We start from the raw sequence: 26,933 nt of genomic DNA on the forward strand, positions 1-26,933 counted from the left end.
GAAAGAGTCCAGTGGAGGGCCACAAAGATGGTGAAGGGCCTGGAGCAACTCTCTTATGAAGAAAGCCTGAGTGAGCTGGGTCTGTTCAGCCTTGAGAAAAGAAGACGGAGAGGGGACCTGATCCAGGTCTATAAGTATCTAAGGTGTGGGGGGCAGAATGGCGAGGCCTGACCCTTTGCAGTGGTGAGTGGAGACAGGACAAGGGGAAATGGCTGGAAACTGCAGCATAGGAAGTTCTGCACAAATGTGTGCAAGAACTTATTTACAGTGAGGGTGACGGAGCACTGGAACAGGCTGCCCAGGGAGGTGGTGGAGTCTCCTTCTCTGGAGATGTTCAAGACCTGCCTGGATGCCTACCTGTGCGACCTGGTGTAGGGAACCTGCTTTGGCAGGGGGGTTGGACTCGATGATCTCTGGAGGTCTCTTCCAACCCCTACAATTCTGTGATTCTGTGATTCTGTGATCATGTTGTAAAAGTTTCTTCACCAAAGCAAGATTCATTCCAATTGGAGCATGCTCTAAGTTTTCCTAGGAGCCATTCCTGCAAATGGCAAGACTCATGATCCGGTTAGTTCCTTACTGGTATCTGTCTTGACTTTCCGCAATGGTACCCATACTATTTTTTCCCATCTCGTGATGTTTTACTGCTGCATAACCTCTTCCCCATACCAGGATCATCCAGCCCGCCTCCCGCAAATTTGGCAAATAGTCTTTGCCAATCCCTTTCCGCGGTCCGGCGGCCCCAATGGAGCCCCACCCACCCAACACAGTGATTTGATGTGCCCATACTGACCACATCGAAAACATGGCCCTTGTGATCGCTGTTGCATACTGATGGCAGCAACAACAGCCACAACTATTCCATCCTATACTGCTGCTGCTATACCCTCGTTTGTCAATGGTGCAGTCTTTTGTTTATCCAGAACATACTTAATAATGTCTCCCAGGCCACCTGGCGTTACATGTTTGGGCGCTGTTCTCAATAAGGTCTTAATGTCTGCATGCGATCTTTGTCGCAGACAATCCAGTCACTGACCCCTATGCCGCCTTGAGGAGATCTGACCCCTGTACTGCCTGCAAAAGCCGGTTTGCAAATTCTTGAAAAGACTCGCTTGGACCTTGGGTAATGTCAGTCCAAGGGACTGGCGGCTCGGTATTACTAGCAAGCTTCTTGAACGCATCTATCATTGCGTCTGTGGCTGCTATGAGCTCCCCTGGCCTTAATCTGGCCGCTTGAGCCTGCGGGGAGGTCATGCCTCTCTCCTTCCCTGAAAGCCACTGCAAATTTGTCCCATGCACGGGGTGATGCGGATCAACTTCTGCAGCTGTGGAAATAGCCCGTAAATTTGTCATCCAGTCCAGTGTCTATACCGTGTATTGTACTGGTTTCAATATTATGTGCATTAGGTTTGTGATGTCATGGGGGAGAAGAGGCTCTGGCGTGGTTAGAGCTTCCAGTACACTTAGAGTGAGGGGTGACTTCAACCCTCATTTCTCCACATAGTCCATCAGGTGCGTGACACCCTTAGGATCAAGGGGTATCCACTATGGCCCGTTGTTGCCCACTATTACTGGGAAGGCTTCGGGGATCATGCCTTCCTCCAACAAACTAAATCTAATCCGACCCCAGTCTGTCAGTGCCTCCTTTACAGAGCCCTCTAAATCTAATTGCTGCTCCCCCGAATTGTTACTTGTGTTATCGCTCCTAGGTATAGCCGGAGATGGCAGGCCCAGCCCTCTGTCTGCATCAGATAGGCCTTTGGTTTGGTCCCCCTCTGTGTGGGCAGTAAGCTGATCCCACCCATGAGATCACATCCTCCTCCTCCTCCCTGAGACGAGAAACACTGATGTAATTCCGATAAAGGATATAACGTTCCGCCCGACGAGTTCAGATATGGCAGCGGGGGGTGGGTCAACCAACATCCACCATCTTGTTGTTTGTCTTCTTTCGGGCTGGGCACGGTTGGTTCAGCTGGCGCCATCTTGCTAACAGTCATCAGCAGCTTCATCTCTTCTTGGCCCCTGCAAACGACAACCACTCCCGAGCCCCCCTCACCGGAACCCACCGGGTCCCATGTCTCTCCTCCACCACCTAGACCTAAAAGCTGCCGATCCTCTGCCTATACTTCTCCTTCCTCTCTAGCCACTTTCATCGTCCCTAGTATCAGGCCCCAAGTTTTCAGCTCAGACCCACCCTTCTGGGCACTCATGATATATTGTGCAAGTGCAGAGGTGAGATCATCCCACCTCCTGTGATCGAGAATATCCTGGGGAGCCTTAACTTCCCCTTCCCGCTCTAACCGGGAGATAACCGCAGCAATCTCCTTCTTAGAAGGAGCATTCTTGCCGCAATAATCCTTGCATAGCAGGAGTATTACCTTAATTACGGATTCCATGACTTGGACCTCAGCGCGGCCTCTCTACCCCTCCATTCTGCCAACTACGAGCCATAGCACTTGACCCAGACCTCAGCACAGCGACGTTACCACACTGCAGCGACGTTACCACTCTGCCTCCCGGTGACTTTGGGCCCCAGCACAGCGCCAACACCGCACTGCTAATTGCCAGAGGGGGGAAGGGATGGGAAGACGGTCCAATCTCTCTCCTCACAGGGGGCACTACTTGTTGCAGCTCCCGTTCTGAAGGGTCAGGCCGCCTTAGGACTAGCAAATGACTAGGGCCATTAGCAACATATACATCAACATGGAGAGGCAAATGGCGTTTATTGCAATTACACAGAGGTTTATATACCCTACGTGCTTTGTCTACGCCCCTAAAGCATGTGTCATAAATCCATCACAGAGCAGGGGAGGTCCTAACGCATCACATCCCGATGGGGTGCCTCGCTAGCGCCTACTACGGGGCATGTAGTTCTTCTTCTTTTCCAGAACTGGAGCATTAACTCTTTAACTCCCAATGCACTACATGATGTTATGATGTGGAATACCAATAACCAAAAATCATAAAATCATAACAATAGGTTAGCCTGATATGAGGAAGTGTCATTAATGGGTTTGTAACTAAATCATTTAGATTCTTATTTTATGGGTAGGTTACTGATCTCTTTCGAGGTAATATGATGAATGTTTCATTATATTCAGCAGTTCAAAATGTTGGATCCTCTTAACAGCATCGGGGAACAAAAAAAATTTCTCTGTTCTTCTGTTGGGAAGTTCTACATAGCTTGGATAGCTGTTATAATTTCATTTCATGTTAATAGACTCAAAATTCTAAAATATATTGATTTGGAGAAAGGGAACCTTGATGTCTCAAAGCTTTTTCACTGGAAGAAAAAGCTCTGATTTTTGTCATCCAAACCTGCTAAAGCCTGTGTCACAGTGACGGTTCCAGGAAAAGAAGTTCACTCATGGGGTTCACATTGCTGCTTTTTAATACCTGAAACCTTTAAAGTACTGAAACCGCTTTCAGCAGTTCTGATTTTAGATTCTGTACCCAGACTTGTGGTTTCAGTAGGGAGTACAGCTCAGAGTCACTAGCAGTGTGAATGTCCTGAAACAGAAATCAAATTTATTTGTGATTGTTCACAGATCGCTCTATTTATTACTTGTCTTTGAATGTCCTCTTATGGTTCAGACTTTTTTTTTTAACAATAGAAGAATGGAATGCTGAGAATGGAGATGAGAGTGGAATAAAGTTAAAAATAGTGTGGAAAAACTATTAAACACTTCCATCTACTTAAACCTTCTTGTAATAAAGAAGGCAAAAGAGTTACACATCACACAAAATAAGGTTAACTGACATGCAGTAGTAACTAGATTGTTTTGTGCATTCACACAAAACTGATGACTAGCATGGTCAGACTGAAATGTAACAGCTGATTCTTCACCTTTTAAAGGGAAATAACTTTTCCTGTCTTTAAGTCTCCATTGAATGGAGGAATGGAGGAATGGGACTTTCTGACAGCTATTCAATTGCATCTTCACTTGGTTCATTAGTTATGTGATAGATGTAACCATATTCTGGGGCTTCTGGCAGAAAGAATGGATGATGATGACAGAAATGACATAATACAAACATGGAACACACAGAGGAGTGAAAGCTTTCATTTTCTATCCCAGACTAAAAAGGTATCTACTCTGATATGCTGCAGCCTAGGTGATAAGAAAGAAAATGTAGTATCCATGTGCTCAGTTGGGACAGGGGATACTTGGAGATCAGGAGTGTCTTGCCTATTGGTCCCATCAGGAAAAAATGCCTGAAAGAACAGACTTCATTTTCAAGTTAACTACAAGAAGGAAAGGAAAATTTATCAGATGTAGTTATTGCACATATTATGATAGTTCAGCTGAAAGAAGAATTAATTATTGAGAGAATGGAGAAAATAGGTGTAAGATATTATTCTGTTAACATCTGTGTCTCAAAGCTTGCTGGGGACACAGATGGACTTGTTCAAGTCCCGAGCAAGGATTGTGGAATCCTTTGTCTGAAGGACACAGATGAACAAGTCCAGGCAAGTCCTGGGCAAAGGTTGTGAGATCCTTTCTCTGGGGGACGCAGATGGACAAGGCCAGGGGCAACGAGAGCGAGATGAGCTGCAGCTAAATAGCTGTGAAGTGCTCCTTTGTGTGGACTTATCTCAGGATGATGGCCATCTCAGGGGGTACTCAATGACTCTTGCTCAAGGCCCATCCTTGTCACGTAGGCAGGAGAACAAGGAGGATAAAAGAGGAACTGAAATCATGAGGACAGGTTTCTGGCAGCAGATTCCTCATGAAGCAGAACAGAGGTTTTTGGCAACAGATTCCTCATGAAGAAGATCAAGTATTCCTGACCATCAGATTCCTCCTGAGGTGACACCTGCATGCTGTCGAACTCTACTGTGCCTGCTGCCTGAGCGCTGCTGCTTCCTCAAGGATTGGCTCCGCGACTTCCTCTGCTACCTGCTTGCTGCCCAAGGCCGGCCACACTGCTGCTCCTCGCCCCCTGCTGCGTCTGCCTTGGACCTTCAAACGCCATGCAACAGGACCGCTGCTGGATCCTGCTGGTGACTATCCCCGTTTTACGCAACTCCCGCTTCTTTCCCATCTTTTCTATCGCCCTCCCCTTCTCCGTCTCCCTGATTAGGTTTGGTAATAAACTGGTTGGAACAACATATGAACCGTTGTTTCTTAATCTCACGCTGGGTATATAGATATTAAAAGATATTATTATTGGCGTAGTCGGCAGGATACCCACTGTGAGAGTGTTGTCCTTCCAGATATAGTTTGAAACTTTTTTTTTCTGTGTGCATCTCCTGGAGTTGCAAGGAGCGATATTTTTGAAAATTTAGACATGAGTCCTTCTCCAGGAAGACCGCTCCATATTCTGAAACTTTACCTTTTATGTGTGTACCTCTCGGGGACGTATTTTGAATACTTACATTTTGATTAATACGTGTGTGCCTCCTCGGGAAGACCTCTCTGGTTATTTGGTAACTGAAGTGCGAAACTTGAACCTTTTTTTTGTGTGTGTGTGTGTTTGTCTGCGTGTGCGCGCTTCTTGGGGAAGTGAGGAAGTGATATTTTGTGACTTAAAACGTGTGTGCCTCTCCAAGAAGTTTTATTTACTCTATTGAAACCCAGAAAGTGTTGCTTTAACTTCACATCTTTTGTGCTCCCCCCCAAAGAAAGGGAGGAGTGATTGGAGCATTTGCATTTGTTTAGGTGTGGTGTATCTCCCTGGGAGGAGCGGTAAGGAGTAACTGAGCCTTTGAATACGTGTACCTCCTCCTCCCTTAGTATAGATCTTTCACTGTATTAAGAAATGAGTAACAGTATTGCCAGTATGAAAAGTGAAGATGTGTTATTTGACCTTTCAGAAAAACATGGTGCTCGTCCCTCTTTATCAGGGGTGGACTGAGCACGCCAAAATTGGCATAATTTGCAGAGTGTTTCGGACCGTATTAGTGTCTTACAGAATGAGGCTCGTACACGAGCTGGAAAAGGAAAGTCGTTTATTTGTGCCGTACTCGGTTCTGCTTTAAAAGCTGCCATGGAGTTCTGAAATGAAAAGCATTCAGCAGAACTCCAAACCATAGAAGCACTACAGGAATCGGTGAGAGTTACACAAGAATTGGTAAAAACTCTGCAGAATCAAATAGTTAATCTCAAGGAACAATTAGAAAGAGAGAAACATAATTCGGCCTTGTTGCAGATGGCTTTCAAAGAACTGTTAACACGTAAAGATACTAATGATACTGTCACCCATAGTTTGCCTCAAGAAAAAAACTTTTCCTTGGGAAGAACTACAAGAAATGAAGGAAAGACTAGAGAAATTAGAAATCCCAATAGCTCCATTGCATCCCTTGATAAAAACAGAATATACCTTCGATAACAGCGAGGATCTAGATCCTCAAATGAACGTTAAGGAAATTCCCTTCTCGGCCACTGAGCTTGCAAAATTAAAAAGGGACTTTAGCCGCTCTCCAAAGGAATCAGAAACAGAATATGTATGGAGGGTGAGTCTCACTGGTGGCGATGAGATTTGGTTAACAGAAGAGGAAGCAGAAGGTTACTGGGGACCAGGAGTATTTTTAACTACTGGTAACAATCGTGCTCCCTGGTCATTAACGCAAAGGGCTGCCTATTGGGCAGGTGGTCTCAACCCTTTAGAAAGGGGAGACCCTCTTGCCATTACTGGAACTACTGACCAATTAGTAGAATGCGTTCAAAAGGCTGCTTGTCTCCAATTGATGTATGATAGAAAGCTGCAGCCGCATCATGAATCGCCCATGATGATGCCCGTTGATCCTGAGAGAATGACCCCTTTAATTAGAGGGCTTCTGGAATCACTGAAACCCGTAGGCATACAATTACAAGCAAGGATACAAACTATGTCACAGGGAGAAAGAACCCGGGCAGTGTTAGAAGAAACTGTAACCCCCAACCATCTGCAGTCAGGATGCAAAGTATGGATGTGGGGGGAAGTAGCCCAAGAGTTAATTAACTATGGAAGAAAATATGGGCCAGTGGTTTCTTTCCCCAGTAAATCTGAGCCAAGAGGTGTGAGGCTTGCAGCAGCCAGTCTTGCCCCCAGGCCACCTAGCCCAAAGCTCAGTGGGTCTGGAAGGGTCTCATTGCCAGTAAAAACCGGTAGGCAGAATATCTTTCATAAACGTAATGGACTTTGGACTCTGGGCTGGAAAAAGGGTATTCCACGAAATTTGATGGATGGATTGACAACAGATAGGTTAGAGAAATTAGTTAACTGGTGACCAGAACAAAAGCTCCAGAATCTTGAGGAAAGCAAAACCCCAGGTCCTAGGGCCTCTCTCAGGGAACCTGAACGGCTATCCAAGCCATTAGAAAACTGATGTCTCCGTCCCTCCCAAGTGAGCGGGGTGGGGGCGGTGAAGGGTGGATGCATTAGAAAGCTCACAACAAAGGGAAACACTGATCTCCCGGGCCAGCCTGTGTCGATTGGCTCAGCTAACCTGAGGCTGGTTTCCCTAACCTTAATGGGATACCTTAACAAATATCCTTGGAAGGCCAAGGACACTGCGAAAAAAGAATATAAAATTAACACTTGCTGGATTGTTCCCTCATTTTTTAACCATATTAACAAAGCCCCTCCCCCCAAAAAAAGGGCAAGTCAGTGTCTCATTTTATTTTTTCAGAATACTCCTATGGACCTTGACTGAACACAGAAAGGACTCTAACGTTTTGTGACAAAAATATTGAAAATTTGATCATGTTAGAATACTGAATATACCTCTTGATTACATTTTGTATTTTGGTTCCAAAGGAACTATGTTTTGTGTTGTTGTGGGTGGTAATGTTGTATCTCTATTTGTTGTATTTATTTGTTATTGGTTATTGCCAAATGTATGGTTGTCTCTTTTCACTTTCTACTTTTTATTCATCATGTAACATTCGTGTCACCACTCCCGAGGTATCACTGAGTGGTGTCTGTGGCAAGTTGACATTGTGTGCTGTTGCAACTCTTATGTTTGTTAATTGTATGGTTTTGTGTTTTATAAGATGTGTTGTATCACCTATGTAGTTTGTAACCTCCTCTACTGATGGGGAAGTCAAGCACTTCAGGGCCTAGCCTGAGAAATCTTTTGTAATGATTATATTATATAATTGATTCCTTGCCCCCTTCCCTCCTTTATCTTTATGCTTGCTATCCTTTTCTCACCATCGTGGATCATCTGTGTCCCATTTCAAAGCAACCTTTGAGTCATGGGGTGGTGTAAGATATTATTCTGTTAACGTCTGTGTCTCAAAGCTTGCTGGGGACACAGATGGACTTGTTCAAGTCCCGAGCAAGGATTGTGGAATCCTCTGTCTGAAGGACACACACGAACAAGTCCAGGCAAATCCTGGGCAAAGGTTGTGAGATCCTTTCTCTGGGGGATGCAGATGGCAAGGCCAGGGGCAACGAGAGCGAGATGAGCTGCAGCTAAATAGCTGTGAAGTGCTCCTTTGTGTGGACTGATCTCATGCTCGGTATACAGATATTAAAAGAACCTCATCTCCCTCCTATGAATTGGAGCAAGACAATAGGGGAAGGTAACAAATGGGGAAGAGAGTTAAACATAATTACAGAGAGCAGAGGAACAAAATTCAGCAAGCCTTAAGATCTGTGTGCATTAGAATAAATAAAACTCAGTACTTTTTTTTGTGTCTTCTCAGAATCTGGGTAATGATTATATCAGATATAAGACTCTTAGCAGACACGCTTGAAACTTTTGTTGCAAAGCCCGTTAGCATTCCCATAATTCATGAATTCTGAATTTCTTCTCAGAACTTGTTTTTGTCTTTTCTATCTGCTCCCCACAGTCTTACTTTTTGTAAAGAATATCTTCTGTAGAAAGGATGTATAAAGGCAAAGTTGTGTATGTCTATAAAATTTTTGTTAAAACTTGTCAGGTATCTTATGAAATATGGAAAAGTATGTTGTGAAAGCAGATCTGTGGCTCGTCAAGCACCTCAGCCAGCTCCTTCAGAACCCTGGGATGCATGCTATCTGGCCCCATAGACATGTACGCCATTCAGTCTCATGAGGTGGTCTTGGACTCGCTCTGCCCTTTCAGTGGGGGGAGATGCATGGCGCACGGTGGGAAGGGTTGAAAAGGATATTCAAACTTGAAAGTGAAAGGAAAAGGTTTTTCGCTACAGTCAAGCATTGTATTTGAACAGTCTCCATCATTGGTAGTCAAGATCGAAATGGCTGAAAAATTGAGCAATCCATTGAGATCTCATAGCTCACCTTCCTGTGAGCAGGATGTTGGACTAGCTACCTCCTGAAACACTTTCCAACCTGAATTATTCAGTAATTTTGTTTTGCATTTGTTTTTATGAACAAACTTGCTGGGGAATAAATTGAAAAATTATCTAGCACTACAGTGGCCTCATATTTAAATTTTGCATTGTCACTGCCAAGACATCCTCCTTCCCTTCCCCCAGTACATGAATTCTTATGGGAAAGATTGCTTTGCTATCCATCATTGCTAACCATAGCACTTTTAGGGGCACATCCTTGACATATAACAAGGTATGCCTGTACTTTGAACTCTGCTTATCAGTGAATCAAAGCTGTTACGTGTGATATAAAAGATAGACCAGTTATTTGCTAAGTTATGGCAGTTTGAACCCTAACCATCCTGACCTATGCTGCCAGAGTTTCAGTGAGGAAAATGGTGGCTTAGGGAGAGCAATCTGTCTACCAGTACTGTAGTTACATGTATCTTTTCTTTTCCAGATAACAAAGGAACTTTATCAGATAGGGTCCCAGTTAGCCTGTATCTCAAAGTATTTGTGTCCCTACTTTCTCTTTTCTCTCAATGTCCTTTTTGGGAAGTTTCAGTGATGACATTTCCTTTTCTTATTTTCTTTCTTACTGATAATCAAAAAAGATCCCCTTTTTCATCCCTGAATAGAATTTTTTTTTTTATATTGTTAATTGCATACAGTAGTTAAATTTGGGGAATTTGGAACTTAAATATCAGTATGTTCATTTCTGACCATTTTAAGGAGGTATTTGGCATTCCAAACATTTTTCTTCTATTTGTTATTCTCTGTGTTTTCAATACGTTTATTTATTTAAAAGAAAGTGACTTTTCACTACTGCTGTTCTCATTTATATAGCTGCTTTTCTGTCAGTCATATCACATAGATTTATTTCCCTTTTTGCAGTGAAAATTAAAAATTATGCACACATAATTAGTGTATTTACGTCTAAAATTATTTTTAGGAATTTTTTATTAAATCAAGCAATGGTGGAGTATGCAGCAGACAAGAAATGCTGCTGTGGTAGACTTTAAGATTACCAGTGTATATGTAAGTTTTTAAAACTCATTTTTAATGTTTCTAGAGTGTAAAATATGACTTGAATTTCACAGTTCAGTCTGTTATCCTTGTCTTTCAGTCTCTGAGTTTTCTGTAAAAGTTCTATTAAAGTTGTATGCATGTGCAAAAGATAGCTTTGTATAATGTATCAGGGCTGTGCTAGAAGCAAACTTTTTTTGTTTATTTGTAGGTAACATATTTTATCTTTTGTTTAATCATATAGTAAGATTAATAAGTACCCTGTTACTTTAGTCCATGTGAGAAGTAATTTAAAATAATAGATAATATAAAACTGACATAGGTATCTCAATTAATTACATGTATTTAAATTAAGAATAATAGTTTTCCATTTTCTAGTGATTATTATAATAGACATATGGTTTATTAAACTAGCCAGATACACAACACATCCAATTTATGCTTAGTGCTTCAGAAACTGAGCAGTTAACAGATTTAAAACTAAGCAGTGGAGTTCCTACATTTCCAGTTACTTGGTGTGAACTCAATTTATGGGAAATTTTTTTCTTGCTCAGAAACAAGCCAATCAATTTTTAGTACCAAGGATCAAAGAGAATACCGACAATAGGATCTTTTGACTACTCATATTTGAACTGGTGTCTTATAGCTTGTCTCAGGTATGGACAGTGTATATGTGGTCTGTTACATGACTGAATTTAATTTAGACCAATGTAAGTTCCTATTAATCCTTCTGTGACTCCAGGAAGAAGAATAAACAGCAAAGACTTTGTTCATAGAATCATAGAATCTTTTGAGTTGGAATGGACTTCTAAATTAAAGGTCATCTAGTTCAATTCCTCTGTAATGAACAGGAACATGTACAGCTAGATCAGGTGCCTCAGTGTGGTCTAGCCTGACATTGAACATATCTAGGGATGCAGCTTCCACCACCTCTCTGGGTGTCCTGTTCCAGTGCTTCACCACCCTTACTTTAAAAAAAAAAAAAAAAAAAAAAAAAAAACTACTTCCTTATATCCAAATATATATCCCCTCTTTTAGTTTGAAACCATTTCCCCTTGTCACAATTGACTGTGCTACTAAGCATATCCTCTTCCTTCTTATAGATACCCTTTAGGTATTGAAAGGGAAGGCCTCATTGCAATTTTTCAACTATTGAAATAGGGCTTATAAAAAGAATTTTTACAATGGCCTGTAGTGACAGGACAAAGGGTAATGGTTTCAAATTAAAAGAGGCTAGATGTAGGTTAGTTATTAGGAGGAAATTCTTCACTCAGAGGATAGTGAGGCGCAGGTTATCCAGAGAAGTTGTGGATGCACCATCCCTGTAAGTGTTTGTCAGGTTGAATGGGGTTTTGCGTGATCTAGTCTAGTGGAAGATAGAATAATAGAATCACCAAGGTTGGGAAATACCTCCAAAATCATCCAGTCCAACCATTCACCTATCACCAATATTTCCCCATTAAACCACGTCCCTTACTAAACATCTAAACATTTCTTGAACAGCTCCAGGGACAGTGACTCAACCACCTCCCTTGGTAGCCCATTCTAGTGCCTGATGACTCTTTCAGAGAAGAAATTCTTCCTAATATCCAACCTGAATCTACTGTGGTGCAACTAGGGGCCAGTCCCTCCTGTCCCGTCTCTGCTTATGCAGGAGCAGAGGCCAACCCCTGCCTCATCACAACCTGCTTTCAGGGAGTTGTAGAGTTCAGTAAGGTCTCTCTTCAGCTGCTTCTTCTCCAGACAAAACAATCCTGCTTCCCTCAGCTGCTTCTTGTAAGGCCTGTTCTCCAGACCCCTCACCAGCTTTGATGCTGTGAAGATATCCCTGCTCGTGACACAGAGGAATTGGACTCTATCTTTGTTGATCCCTCCTTGATGATCCTTCCTCCTTGTTGATCCTTCCAGCCTAAATCATTCTGCGATTCCCTGATTTTTGTGAACCATGAGAGCGATAGAGGAATAAAAAGATGACCAACAGCTGGAGAATAGGACTAAAAGATAGGAATGAGAACTGAATAGGCTGGAACAAACATGAAGAGAAAAAACATACCTCAAGCAGAAAGAATGAAAGTAGAATTGGAAAGGATGAGAAATCTGAGTTGGAGCTGCAACAGGGTGAGAGAAAGATAGGGACATTAGAGTACATGTTGGGACTGGAAGGAACAGGATTGCAATAGGAGAGGTTAGGGAGAAAATGTCTGTAGCATTTAGGTTTCTTTGCAGATTTGGCACTGAACCAAAGTACATACATTTTTTTAAAAGAAAAAAAGAGTATATTGTAATTACTCTGAAGATCTTAGACCTGGAACTGACCCTTCTGTGGAGTCAGGAGCATTTCGCAACTTACAAGTCAATGATTTTTTTTCTTCATTTTTTTTTAACTTCAAAATAACATCTCAACTGTATCCTAAAGAACCTTAGATTTCTATAGTCATGTTCACAAAGTTAGAAAGGGTTGGTACTCATCTTTGTATAATCCAAGTAGGACTTCATTTGGAAGATGTATTTCATAGAATTTACTTGCTTGTCATTCCTTTTTATAATGATCTTACCACTACAATTTACTATTTGAATGCTTAATCTCACAGATCTCATTGTCTTCCTATGCACTTCATTATTCAGTTATACCTGCTTTTGAAGAGTACTGATGTAAATTCAGATTTTGTCTATGGAATAGACAGTGGTAGAAGTTAACAGTCTATTTCTGTCAGGTATAAACGGTGCGATCTCAGTACATATACAATGCTTGTAAGAAGTTTGTAAAGTTACAGGCACGTACTGTAAAAGCTTTTGAATATGACTATTAGATTGGGCTGTGCTGGATATGTCTGGTAGTTTACCCCAATGAAAAAGCAGTTGGTAATCTCTGCTTTCAGTTGGCTTTCTTTAGACGCACACTATTTAGAGAAGTGTACTTTTTCTCACTGCTTACATTGAAGTCCATTTTGTGATAATTTTAATGTTATATCTTTGCTTAGGAACTATTGTTTAAGTCCCTAACTGAATATTCCTTCTTCTTTACTCTAAAATTAATAACTTTTGTGTCACTCCACTTTAGTGAACTTCCAGCATTATTGGTTGGTCATCTTGATGGTGCAGAAAAATAATGAAGTTGAGACTTCATTTCAGATGATTCTTGCATGTTTCTTTGTTCTTTTCATTAACTCACTCTGTAATTACTCTGTAATTCTCAACCCATATTCTTTTGTGAAACAAAAACTATACTGTATCAGTTTCATTAAATTTTTTTATGGGGAAAAATCCTGTACACCCACAATAGTAGTGATATTCAAGCATAGGGTGGATTTGTTTTCTGTTGTTTTTTCCTGGAGACCATCTAGGTAGATTAAGGAATGTGTTCTGACATCGTGTTTCATGACTGTATGTGTATGTGTGCTCCTAGACTTCTGCTGAAATAATAGCCAAGAAGTCAGATGTGCTATTTAGCCAAATAAAAACTCACATGCCGAAGAAACTCTGAAAGCTTTGCTGCAATGGAGAACTCACTGGTGAGCTCAAAGGTGTAGTAAGAAAATCTCATTTGAGGCGTACTAGAAAATATTCTTGGTTGGACAACAGTTTCTCCTTTACCAGCTCTGAAAAAGGGCGGATCTTTTCTGTCATTAATGGGAGTGTAATTTTCCATACTACACATGAAAATAGATATTATTATTTGTTGACAAAAGAGCATATGAAGTTGTTACTTATCATTACTCATAAGCTGTGCCCTGTTTCTCAAAAATCATTGCCAATGGAAAGCACACGAGGTTCTTCATAACCTTACCAGTACAAACCATACTATGCCAATGTAAATTACTTAGAATTTCTAAAGAAAATTTTCTTTTTCCTAAAGTCACCATTTGTGATTTTGCTGATAAGCATGGTCTGGAAGCACCTAGTTGATTGAGTGGACTTTGAAAATTGTCAGATCTAGTACACTTTTCTGGAAAGTTTTGTAAGGTATAGGAAAGTATATATAACTTCTGTTTATGCATGTTTCCAGTGTGTATGCTCTCTACAGATCATTAAGCCTCAGACTATTTTAAGATCTGAAGCAGTCTTCTGGAAAGGATAGCTACTTATTTTCTGTGAAGGCATAATGTTGTTTAAAGTCAATGAATGTCACTTGTAGATAAATTTCATTTGTGCATTGCATTGCAGATGGTTAGATGACATGTATCTTTGTGAAGACATGCTCATTTTGGAATGAAATATCCTTCCCATGGTTGTAAACAACGTGCTTAGCAGAAAAGATTGACTGTCCTGTCTGCAGCCAATCACGTACAAAGTATACAGAATGTAAGCATGCTGAAACTATTTTTGTGTGGTAAAATGAAAATGGGAACATACAGTCAGAGCAATGATGAAATGCTTAAAGTATCAGCCTCAAGCAAAATTGACAGCAGTTGATATCAGATAGATAATGGGCATTTAGCAGTTTTGTATGAGAGGAAATGTCATGTTGCTATCGAACAAGAAAGTTGTTTTTAGAAAGAGTGATGATGTCTTCATGAGTTTGTGGGCAAAATTTCCACTCTTTCCTCATGCAGTCTGTATGGGAACAATCTCATTCATGCATTGGACTGCTTATACATACACAAATGTTTACAGAGGACATCATAGTGTCACCTGTTTTTTCTGTTTATTTCAGTGAAAATTGCTTCCTTTTTGTATCTTAGAAACATTCCTACATCTGAAATCCTCAGGGTAAATATCTGACAAATCCCTTTTTTTTTTTTTTTTTTTTAATGCTCTCAATCCTACCTAAAGATTAGATACTAAATAGAGTAGAAATGTGTTGCAACTGCTACTTGACAAATGGCAGTTAAGAGCAGTAATGGGTTAGAGTGAAGGTTTATCTGGCATTCTAACAATTTCAGTGATTTGTGTGAGAAGTACCATCTTAGGTTTAATAGTTGTCAAAGGATTTATCTTGAGTTTGTTCGATCTCGTCCTGAGTAAGTGTTGAGTATTCAGAACATCTTATACAAGGAATTTCACGTATTTCATGATAGTCTGTGAAGAATTATATTTGCTTTTCATTCCACAGCTGCTAGTTTTATTACACACCTCCTCATTCATCTATTGGAAAATATGGTAAATAATTGATTCTCAATCCCGTTCTCGATGCCACTTAGGCTGTTTCAGGCCTCTTATAACTCCCGTTTTCTTATACCATCTCTTTAGCATTCTGGTTTGCTTAATTAACCTATTTCTCATACTGTCACTATATTATAGCACAATGTTGCCAATTGTCAAATATCTTTAATGCCCTTCTCAAACTACATTTACATGTAGTTTACATGTAAAAAACATGTTTACATGTTCTGCTGTATTCTTTGTGAGGTTAGTTACTAGCAATGTGTTCAGCATTCATTATGCAGGTAGCAGTGTGGAATTGTAAAGTGACATGATGATTTCTGTATGTTCTCTATTCCTTTCACAGCCATTCCCCAAATGTTATTTTTTTACCACTGTTTAAAACTGAATTAAAGATATAATAGATTTGTCTAGTATAATCCCAAGATCTCATTTCCAAATTAAAAGTTAAGTAGGAGTTGGTAATTTTATATATATGGTTAAGAAAATTTTTATTCGTTATTTTCTACGTATCTCCTTTAAATTTCATATGATTTAACACCCAGCTTCTTAAGGTTTTCTACTGTTATTCACATCAACTTCATTTTTACAGTCCAGTAATTTAGTATTCCATTAGAAACCTTTTTGAGATTGCCTATTAAGCATAAGGAGTGGAACAACAGATACCTGCTTCTAAGTGGAATACTATTTGTCTGATAGCTTAATTCCTGTTAGATAGTCTTCAACCTGAGGTTGACTGTGGAAATAATAAACTGTCATGGTCTGGTTTCTTTCTGTCTTCGGTTATGGGAAGAATTAGTGTAGCACATATCCAAGATAAACCTAAGGGAATGCAGCCTTGGTTCCGTTGGTGTCTAACACTACTTCTCTGGATCACGTATTACAGTTGGTGGAGAAGAGGCAATAGCCTCCTTGGTATCTCTCCTGTGTCTTTTAAAGATTTCATTGTTAGAGGTATGGAATGTATACACATCTATACTGAAAAGAAAATTCATGTTGATGTAATATTTTTAAAAACTAAGGTCACTGTCATTTGATTTTTGCATTACCAATCCACAAATTTAGCAAAGCCATGGACTGAGTTTTCTACCTGCTGTGTTCTGTAGTCATCTATCCAATGGTACTTAGATAAGCAACTATAAATAGATAACTAACTTGTATTTACCAAACTCTTAAAAATACTCTCAATTTCATTTCAGGTATAAATTTCAAAACAGAACAAGCAGATGTTTTGAAGATTCAAAATTTTTTGTTGTTGTTGTTGTTTTTGTTTGTTTGTTTTTAGGTATAGACAAATGCAGCTTGGCACAGAAAGCAAAGTATCTGAACTTCTTCACCAAAGTAAGTTAAAGTCCTTTGAAAGTGAACATATTCAACTCATGCAACAAGAAACAGCTAAGAATCTTTCACAGTGCCAAATAGAATGTGAGAAATATCAGAGAAAGTTGGAGGTATGTTATTAATACTTAATGAGGCATTACAAAGTTGTTTTCAATTATAGTTCAAAATGAAGAAACTTGCGGGGGGGCCGGGGGGGGGAAGAAAAGATGACATCACCAAAAGATGTACGTGGTTGAGTTAGTATTTCCACCAAACAGTGCTGAAGCAGAACATTTTGAAAAAGCTTACCAAGCTATACTGTTTTAGGGAAAACTAAGGAAAGAAGAAAGCAAAACATTTTCTTATGGTGAGATGTTTAAGACGTGTGTGTTAGGTTAACGGTATCCATCATAGAAATTATCTCTGCATGTCATATGTTAGCATTAGATACTTCAGTTGGAAAGGGTAGGTCCTTATGATGCATCCTTACTGATAAATCCTTTGTCTTTTAATCTGGCTTGTATAAAACTGCTTATTAATTCCATTTTAGAAAGCTAAACACATAATGTATAAGAAAATGTCTTTCTATTTTATTCTTTCAAGTATGTATTAGAACTTCAATACCAGTAGTAAGTAGAACAATTTTAGAGCAAAAAAAATGGTGATATGGTGAAATTCTCTTGAAAGTATATAGACTTCTTAAAAGCATAGACGTTCCTTGGAAGCATAGAGAACTTTGTAAAGTCTATTACATTATTTAATAACAGTAGAGTAAACCAAACTGATTTAGTAGAACTTCTATTACTGTCCTTTTATTATAGTGGTATTGCTAGAAGAAGTTCGTTCAGACTCTTTTGTAGGAGACATATCCAGAGGAATCCAGTTTGTCATAATTAGATATGGATATTTGATCTCTGGCAGATCCTTCAGAATCTATTTGTGCAAGATGAAAAATAAGCTGTTTTGAGTTCCCTTACACACAAGGGTAATAGCTTGCTAGCTCTCTTGAACAGCTCTGCATTCATTAATAGGTGGCAATTAAAACCCTTTTTTATTTAACTCATTCCTTCTAAAATTAAGTGGAAAAAATGAATGTTTTTTTTTTTTTTTCTGTAGAAGAGCTATTTCTTTTACTTCGTTCAGGACGCACTTACTCAGTACTGTTACATGACTAAAAATTTTACCTTCACAAAGGATCACAGAAAAGCAGTTGGAAGTGGACAGCCCTAAGCACTATCCTGCTATGGCTACTCTTAGCTCATGACAAGAGCCGTTATCTTATTAGAGGTTATCCATACACCAAGAGGAAGTGGAACAGATTCTGTCCCACTGTAACAATGGAACAAGATCAAGACCTCATCATGAAACTGAATGTATATAAGTCCATGTGGCCAGGTGATATCCATCCTAGGGTTCTGAGAGAGATGGCTGATGTGGTTGCCGAACCACTCTCCATATTTGAAAAATCATGGCTGGCTGGTGAAGTCCCTGGTGACTGGAAAAAGGGAAACATTACTCCCATTTTTAAAAAAGGGAGAAAGGAAGACCCAAGGAACTATAGGCTGGTGAGCCTCACCTCTGTACCTGGGAAGATCATGAAGCAGATCCTCCTGGTTACCATGTTAAAGCACATATGAGATGAAAAGGTGATTTGAGACAGCCAGCATGGCTTCACCAAGGGCAGATCTTGCCTGACCAATCTGGTGGCCTTCTATGATGGAGTGATGGCATCATGGGTGGTGGAAGGGCAATAGATGTCATCTACCTGGACTTCTGCAAAGCCTTTGACATGGTCCCTTGCCACATCCTTCGCTTTAAATTGGAGAGGTGTGGATTTGAAGGATGGACTGTTTGATGGATTAGGAATTGGACGCAGCCAATGGTTCTTTGTCAGGATGGAGGTGTCCCTCAGGGGTCTGTCTTGGGATCAGTGCTCTTCAACATCTTCATCAATAACACAGACAATTGCATCACGTGCACCCTCACAAGTTTGTGGATGACACCAAGCTGAGTGGTGCAGTCAATAACTGGAAGGAAGGGAAGCCATCCAGAGGGACCTGGACAGGCTGGAGAAGTGGGCCCATGTGAACCTACTGAGATTCAGTAAGGCCAAATGCAGGGTGCTCCACCTGGGTTGGGGCAACTCCATGTATTTATACAAACTAGGGGAAGAACGCCTTGAAAGCAGCCCTGTGGAGAAGGACTTGGCGGTCCTAGTGGAAGAGAAGCTGGACGTAAGCTAGCAGTGTGCGCTTGCAGTCCAGATAGCCAACTACATCCTTGTCTTGCTCCAATTTATAGGAGGGAGTGGAGGTTCTTTTAATATCTGTATATTTGGTGTGAGATTGAGAAACAGCAGTTCAAATGTTGGTCTGACTAGTTTATTACAGATAGTAATCATGGAGATGGAGAAGGGGAGGATGGACACTACTATGAATTAGGGTAATGGGGAAGGGAAGGAGGGTGATAGAAAAGACAAGAAAGAGGAAGCAAGGAGTCCTTATAGAAAGCAAGAGGGAGATAGTTACCACCATGAATCCAGCGTGGTACATAGTTCAGTCATTGATCTTCAGTAGTGGTGGGCTGTCAGACATTGTTGTTCTGTTGACGATGATGGTGACCACGGCAATGATGGCAACTTTTCAATGGTAGTACAAACTTATTTATAATAAGTCCAAAGTGGTTGAGTCAGCTCTAGTTGGAGTGGCAGATTCTGGCTCTGGGATCTCAGCAGGAAACTTCTTTGTTTGCATCTTCTGGGCCTTGCCAGCAGGTAAAAGGGAGCAGGGAGGCACACACTTATATCTTGCCTTCACAGGATACAGTGGCATCACCCCCCAGTCTCCCATAGCAAGCTGGAGTTATTTGGTCACAGGCTAAATCTTCCACCAGTAAACAGTCCTGAGCACTATCTTTCAAAGGCACACAACTCCAAAGAAATGTTTTCAAATGTAAAATTGTCCACAGAGCTATGTTGACTGCCACATGGCAACACCCATCACTCATCTCCTAGATGAGTCAGTCTTATCACAAGAAATACCTCAGGAAGCAAGCTTTGAGCCAAAAAACAAAGAAGGATTCTCACAATCCTGGGCTGCCTTAAAAAAGGGGTGGCCAGGGGGTGATTGTGTCTGTTGTGTCCCCCGCCAACCCCCCCCCCCCCCAGCCAGCTCTTGTGAGGCCCCATCTGGAGTACTGCATCCAGGCCAGGGCTCCCCAGTGCAGGATGTGGAGCTCTTGGAGTGGGTCCAGAGGAGGGCCACTAAGATGATCAGAGGGCTGGCGCACCTCTCCTATGAGGAAAGATTGAGGGAACTGGACTTGTTTAGCTTTGAGAGGAGAAGGCTCTGGGGGGACCTCATTTGTGGCCTTCTAGTACTTGAAGGGAGCATATAAACAGGAGAGGGAATGACTGTTTACATGGGTGGATAGTGACAGGACAAGAGGGAATGGCTTTAAACTGAGACAGGGGAGGCTTAGGTTAGATATTAGGAGAAAGTTTTTCACACAGAGGGTGGTGACACACTGGAACAGGTTGCCCAAGGAGGTTGTGGATGCCCCATTCTTGGATGCCTTCAAGGCTGGGCTGGATGTGGCTCTGGGCAGCCTGGTCTAGTAGTTGTTGACCCTGCAAGTGGCATGAGGGTTGAAACCAGATGATCGTTGTGGTCCTTTTTAACCCAGGCTGTTCTATGATATGATTTTATGATATTAAGAAAAAGTTATTTCTTGAGAGACTGATGAAGCACTTGAACAGGCTCCCCAGGGAAGCTTTTGTGGCCCCAAGCCTATCAGTGATCAAGAAGTGTTTGACAGTGCTCTTAGATATGGATTTAGCTTGCCCTGTGCAGATAGATGAACTCGATGGTCCTTGTGAGCTTCTTCCAACTTCTATGATTCTATTCAAGAAATTACTGTTTCTGTATTATCTCTTCCTTTTTGCTATCCACAACAGTTACGAGAACATTAATATGAAGCCTACAACCTTAATAAAAGTAATGATAAAACTAAGTTTTGGAAAACAATTTGAAAAATAGTATCAGTATAATTATAGGTTTGCATTGACAACCTTTGTAAAACAGCCTGTTTTAAAAAACTTTCAACAATGATGTTCAGAGGGCTGAAGCACCTCTACTATGAAAGAAGCTGAGAGAGCTGAGGCTGTTCAGTCTGGAGAAGAGAAGGCTCTGGGGAATGTTATAGTGGCCCTCCAATACCTAAAAGAATAGAATATATTAGGTAAAATAAATGATATTAAGGGAAAAAAAAAGAAAACATACCTCAGAAACACCAATGTATTGTGTCAGCACTTGAAAATACATCACAAATTCAAGAGCCTAACTTCAATAACATAGTGTTGTGGTTTAACCTGGCAGGTGGCTAAGCACCACACAGTCCATTGCTCATTTCCGCCCTTCCCAGTGGGATGGGGGAAAGAATCTGGAAATACAAGTGGAACTCAGGGGTTGAGATAAAACTGTTTACTAAGGATAGAGAAAAGGAGAAGGGCAATAGTTATGACCATTTATATATTTATGTGAGCATACATGACAAGAGATGCACAAGCAATTGCTAACCATACCTGATCAGTCCCATGCTAGTCACCTGAGCAGTGGAAGAGAGAGATATTAACTCCCACCTCTTTCAGAACTGCTTCTACATGATATCATAAGGAATGGCATATCCCTTTGGTCATTTTTAGTCAGCTGTCCTAATTCTGTTCCATCCTAGCTCCCTGAGGCCTTTGCTAAAAATGGCCTTGGCTCTGCACTATGCAACTTGGAGAGGGTACAAAGAAGTTGGTAGGATGAGCAGGGAGAAAATTAGGCAAAAGCCCAGCTTGAACTCAACTTGGCTGGGGTAAAAGGGAACAAGAAAATCTTTTATGAATTTATTAACGGTAAGAGGAGGACCAAGGAGAATCTCCTTTCTTTACTGGATGCATCTGGAAATGTGGCCACCGAGGATAGGGAAAAGGCTGAGATTCTCAATGCCTTATTTACATCTGTCCTTAAAAGTCAAGCCAGTTATCATCAGGGTACTCTACTCACTGACTAGGAAGTCTCGGATGGGTAGAGGAATAAATCCCCCATGATTCAGGAGGAAGCAGTCAGAGGCCTACTATTCCATGTGGACTGCCACAAGTCCATGGGGCTGGATGAGATCCATCTGAAAGTGCTAAGGGAACTGGTGGCGATGATAGCCAAGCCGCTTTCCATCATGTGTCAGCATTCCTGGTCAGCTGGGTAGGTCCCGGAAGACAGGAGACTTGCCAATCTGACTTTTCTACAAGGGTTGTAAGGAGGATCTGGGGTCCTACAGCCTGTCAGCGTGGCTTCGGTGCCAGGAATGGTTATGGAGCAGATCATCTTGAGTGAGATTACACAGTATGTGTGAGGCAACCAGGGGATCAAGCACAGCCAGCATGGATTTGTGCAGGACAGGGCCTGCTTGACCAACATGATCTCCTATGATGGAGTGGCCTGCCTGGATGGTGAGGGAAAGGCTGTTGATGTGATTTCCCTTAACTTCATCAAAGCCTCCCACAGTCTCTGCCTCAGTATTCTCCTGCAGAAGCTGCAGCCCATGGCTTGGACAGGTAAGCTGTGTGCTGGGTGAGGAGCTGGCTGGAGGGCCAGGCCTAGTGAGTGGTAGTGAATGGAGTTAAATCCAGCTGGCGACCAGTCACGAGTTGTGTTCCCCAGGGATCGGTACTGGTGCCTGTCCTCAGTATCTTCAGTATCTTTATTGATCAACTGGGTGAGGACATTGAGTGTGCCCTCAGTAAGTTTGCAGATTACATCAAGCTGGCAGGAAGTGTCGATCTGCTTGGTCGCAGCAGGGTCCTACAGAGGGATCTGGATCGCTGGGCTGAGGTGAATGGGGTGAGGTTCAACAAGTCCAAGTGCACAGGTCCTGCTCTTCAGCCACAACATCTCTAAGCAATGTTACTGGCTTGTGGCAGAGTGGCTGGAAGATTGTGTAGAGGAAATGGACCTGAAGTATATTGATTGATGCTTGGCTGAACATAAGCCTTCAGTGTGGCCAAGGCCAATGGCATCAAAAACAGACCTTATTGCTTTCTATAACTACGTGACGGGAGGTTATAGTGAGCTGGGGCTCAATCTCTTCTTTTGTGTAACTAGTAATAGGACTGGAGGGAACAGCTGCAAGCTGTACTGGGGAGATTTAGGCTGCACATTAGGAAATACTGGTTTTCTAAAAGAGTGGTCAGGTACTAGAATGGGCTGCCCAGGGAGGTGGTGGACTCACCAATCCTGGAGGTGTTCAAGGAATGTTGAGATGTTGTGTTGAGGGACATGTTTTAGTGAGAACTATTAGTGATAAGTGGATGGTTGGACTGGATGATCTTGAAGGTCTTTTCCAACCTTGATGATTCTGTGATCAATTTATTATCAACATTGCTTTTCTCCTGGAACCGAAACATAGTGTTGTACCAGACACTCTAAAAAAAACAATTCTAGCCCACATGAATCTAAGACATGTATATAAAATTTCACTAGTGTGCAAATACGCTATATGCACTATGGATAAAATTTACACAATCAAGAGACTGCAGCATTTTGATACTTACACCCACTACATCTGTTTACATGAAGTTCAGTGAGTTGGACCTTTCTATCTAAACAAGCTTAGAATTTATTCTCTTTCAAATATGTACTTTCAAAAAATGTAATATATCCTGTTTGACTAACTGTAGTATTGAAAATATGTCCAGTCGGCAGCAGAGGAAACTTACATCAAAACAAAATTTCTTCATCTGTTCAAAGTTAGTCCTGAAAACATACCACAGCATCCAATTTGTGAGATTTAAATGAAATTGACAGTGTGTGTAAAACAGACAGTAGGCTACACAAACTTAGTAGAACAGAATAAGAACTCTTTTTTTCTAGATTTCAGCTAGTTCAGTCTTTGTTTTGGGGGGGAAATATGCTGTTGTTGGAGATTCTGCATTACTGGGATGTTTATGAAAAGGAGCTATAGAGTGGAAACACTTACAGAGTGGAAACAAAGCTTTAGATGAAATGTAATTTCTTGTTGTTCTGTCTGTATTGGAACATTCAGATCCTGGCTGATGAGGTTAGTTGTGGTCATGAGCACTGGGAGTGCCAGCTGTGCTAGACTTTGAGGTTACTAAATAAATTTTAATTGCACAGACATGTCTAAACTTTGAGTAAGGAAGTTGCATTTGAGTTGTGTTTCCATTTTCTTTGGATATTTATTTGATTTGAATAAACTCTTGAATATGTGGCGTTCAGCTGTATTAGTTCTCCTGGCACTTCCTTTTCCTGATAGAGATATGCCTTGAAACCAATGCTTTCTCGTTACAGAGAATTACTGCAGAATTTAAACACTTGAAATCCTTTTTTTTTTTTTTTTTGCATTTGTTCCTTTTGACTGATTTCTTATATTTCTTTTCTAAAATACACGATCAGTGTATTAATGTTAATATTGTACAGCATATCAATTTTGACTAATGTAGTCGCCAGTAACTTAGGACTCAGCTATAGAGCTGTAGCTGCTTCATGAAAAAAATCTGTTTTTAATTGGATTTCAGCATAGTTTCTCTTAAACATCCTAAACTATGAAACTGTTTTATATGTTGCCAAAATTTGACCTATAAATGTAGCCTTCTAGGACAATAGATTGATGATATATATATCATATAATAGATATAAAAACATGCTTTCCATGTTTTTATATTTGTGTTGCTTATTTCCCTAAATACTGTGGATAGCTTCGTATTTCTGACTGCATACAGCATTACTGCTGTGTACACAGTACATAGATTGCTACTTCACTAAACGAAGATTTTCATTCCAGCTGGTTTTACGCTATTTGTCAATGTTGTATTTTTCTATTTTCAAGCACCATATCACTTAGCTTTCTTGTTAAGCTTTAGTTTGTATACAGAACTTCCTAACTTTTAACTTTGAATATGTCCCTTTTTTGTAAAATGTTGGTAGGTTAAGTATTTACGTTAATTGCAAATGCTCATGATGTATTACTTTTCAATAATGAGTGAATAATAAGAATCTGATATAACTTAAATAACAAATCTCGTTATTTGTGCATTTACTATTCCATAAAGGAACCAATCTAGTAAATTGGTTACTGGTATATGAATGTAATTGAATCAACAAAAAAGAAACAGTCTTTTTTTTTTTTTTTTTTTAACTTCTCTATTAATTTTTGTAACTATTGCTTTGGTTGTTGTAACTGCTCTTTAAAATTACTGCCATTTTTCCAAGTTGAGACAAAGGCATTAGGAAATTCTGGGGAGACCTGATAACAGCCTTTCAGTATCTACAGGGGAGGCAATAAGAAAGGGGACAGAGTCTTTAGCAGGGTCAGCTGTGATTGGACAAGAGGGAATTGTTTCAAAATACAACAGAGGAGATTTAGATTGGAAATGAGAAAGAAGTCTTTTATGGTAAGACTGAAGCACTGAAACACGTTGCCCAGAGCTCTGAGCAAACTGATAGTGCTGTAGGTGTCCCTGTTCATTTCAGGGAAATTGGACTGCATGATCTTTAAGAGTCCCTTCAAGTTCAAATAGTCATATGATTCTATAAAGTGTTATAAGACATGAGAGTGTAGTCTGTGCAAGATAACATAGCTGAAAAGAACTAATTTTTTTTCAATTATTTTACTGTACCTGTGCAAAAGTTGCATCAAATGTGATACATTATTGTTGTTTGGTATTCTGTTGCTGATTAATTTACATGTGGGTTTTCACCTTTTTCATAAACAGCTGTCATGCTGTTTTCAGTGATATTTTCATTATTCATTCTCACAGGTGCTCACCAAGGAATTTTACAGTCTTCAGTCTTCTAGTGAAACACGCATTATTGAACTTCAAACACAGAATTCTGAGTTTCAGGCAAGACTAGATACTTACGAAAAACTTGAAAAAGACCTTGATGAGATAATAATGCAGACAGCAGAAAGTAAGTTCTGATACAAATTACATCTGTAGGTGTTTCTAGAATTCTGGCAATATCTTATATCTTACAGCACTTAGTGTCTGCTATTCTCCTTCCTCATGCCTAAAAATTAAGAAGATATAGTTATTTTGATAGAAAATACTAATGACAAGTTTATATACATATATTTTTAAATATCTATCAAATAAACATGATGTTAGACGTATGGATGTTAAAAATCATCTCATTTTTTCCCCTCATTTCTCTTTTGCCTGTTCTAATTATTCATTAAGATTATGAGTTTGTTGGGTTTCTGTTTTGTTTTGTTTTTAGAATTCCTCTATCAAATATTTTGAGTAACAGGAAGCTTTGCTGACAAGCAACTATAGGTTTAATAATATAGCAGAGTGATAAATGTGATTTTTTTTTTTAATTAATTATGGGAAAAAAGTTATTTCTTGTGTTAAATAATTTTACTCTGTTTCTGGTGAGGCCACATCTGGAGTACCATGTCCAGTTCTTTCTCCCCAGTTCAAGTACGACAGGGAACTTCTATAGAGAGTCCAGCTGAAGACCACAAAGATCATGAGGGTCCTAAAGCATCTCCGCTGGGAGGAAGGGCTCAGAGACCTGAGACTGTTAAGCCTGTAGAAGAGAGGACTGGGAGGGTATCTTATCAATGCTTATAAATACCTACAGGGCAGGTGTCAAGTGGATGAGGCCAACTTCAGTGTGCTCAGTGACAGAACAAGGGGCAATGGGAACAAACTGGATCACAGGACGTTCTATATGAACATGAGAAAGAACTTGTCTACTTTGAGGGTGCCGTAGCATTGAAACAGACTGCCCAGAGAGGTTGTGGAGTCTCTTTCTACTGGAGATACTCTGGAGATTTCTTCCTGGACACTTTCTTGTGCAGTGTACTCTAGGGAGCCTGCTTTAGTAGGGGAACTGGATTAGATGATTTTCAGACATCCCTTTCAGTCCCTATGATTCTCTAATTTTATGTGATTCTGTGAAGTCATTGCTAGTGGCAAATCAATCTGTTCTAATTACTAATGGCAATTCATCCTGCTGTAAGTACTAAACCAGTGATTTGCTTCTGATCTGATTACTTTGGAAAATTTTCCTCTCTGGTTGGCCAAAATAACAATATCTGTTCTCAAAGAGTAGAAATTGTGATATCTCTGGGGTCAGAAACAGAGACATCTCCTTTACCTTAGGTGAATCAACAAAGCAGCTGTTTTCTAATTCAAAGTTAGGACTCTAATCCTGAAGTCTTCTAGCCAGT

The 26,933-nt window shown here is 40.5% G+C and overlaps 1 protein-coding gene across 2 annotated transcripts in view; it reads left to right on the plus strand.

Moving 5' to 3' along the window:
• PIBF1 (progesterone immunomodulatory binding factor 1) overlaps positions 1-26,933 on the plus strand; it is a 152,503-nt gene that overhangs the window by 79,360 nt on the left and 46,210 nt on the right. Inside the window, exons 10-11 of one of the 2 annotated variants that reach the window (XM_042867776.1) lie at positions 16,660-16,825; positions 25,516-25,666. In XM_042867776.1, coding sequence (XP_042723710.1) covers positions 16,660-16,825; positions 25,516-25,666 — 317 coding nt within the window. The remainder of the gene's footprint in view (positions 1-16,659; positions 16,826-25,515; positions 25,667-26,933) is intronic. The other variant, XM_042867777.1, reaches the window with a different exon arrangement.

Source organism: Lagopus leucura, unplaced genomic scaffold (assembly GCF_019238085.1).
Source record: "Lagopus leucura isolate 7727_CA_CO unplaced genomic scaffold, USGS_WTPT01 Super-Scaffold_100001, whole genome shotgun sequence".
NCBI lineage: Eukaryota > Metazoa > Chordata > Aves > Galliformes > Phasianidae > Lagopus > Lagopus leucura.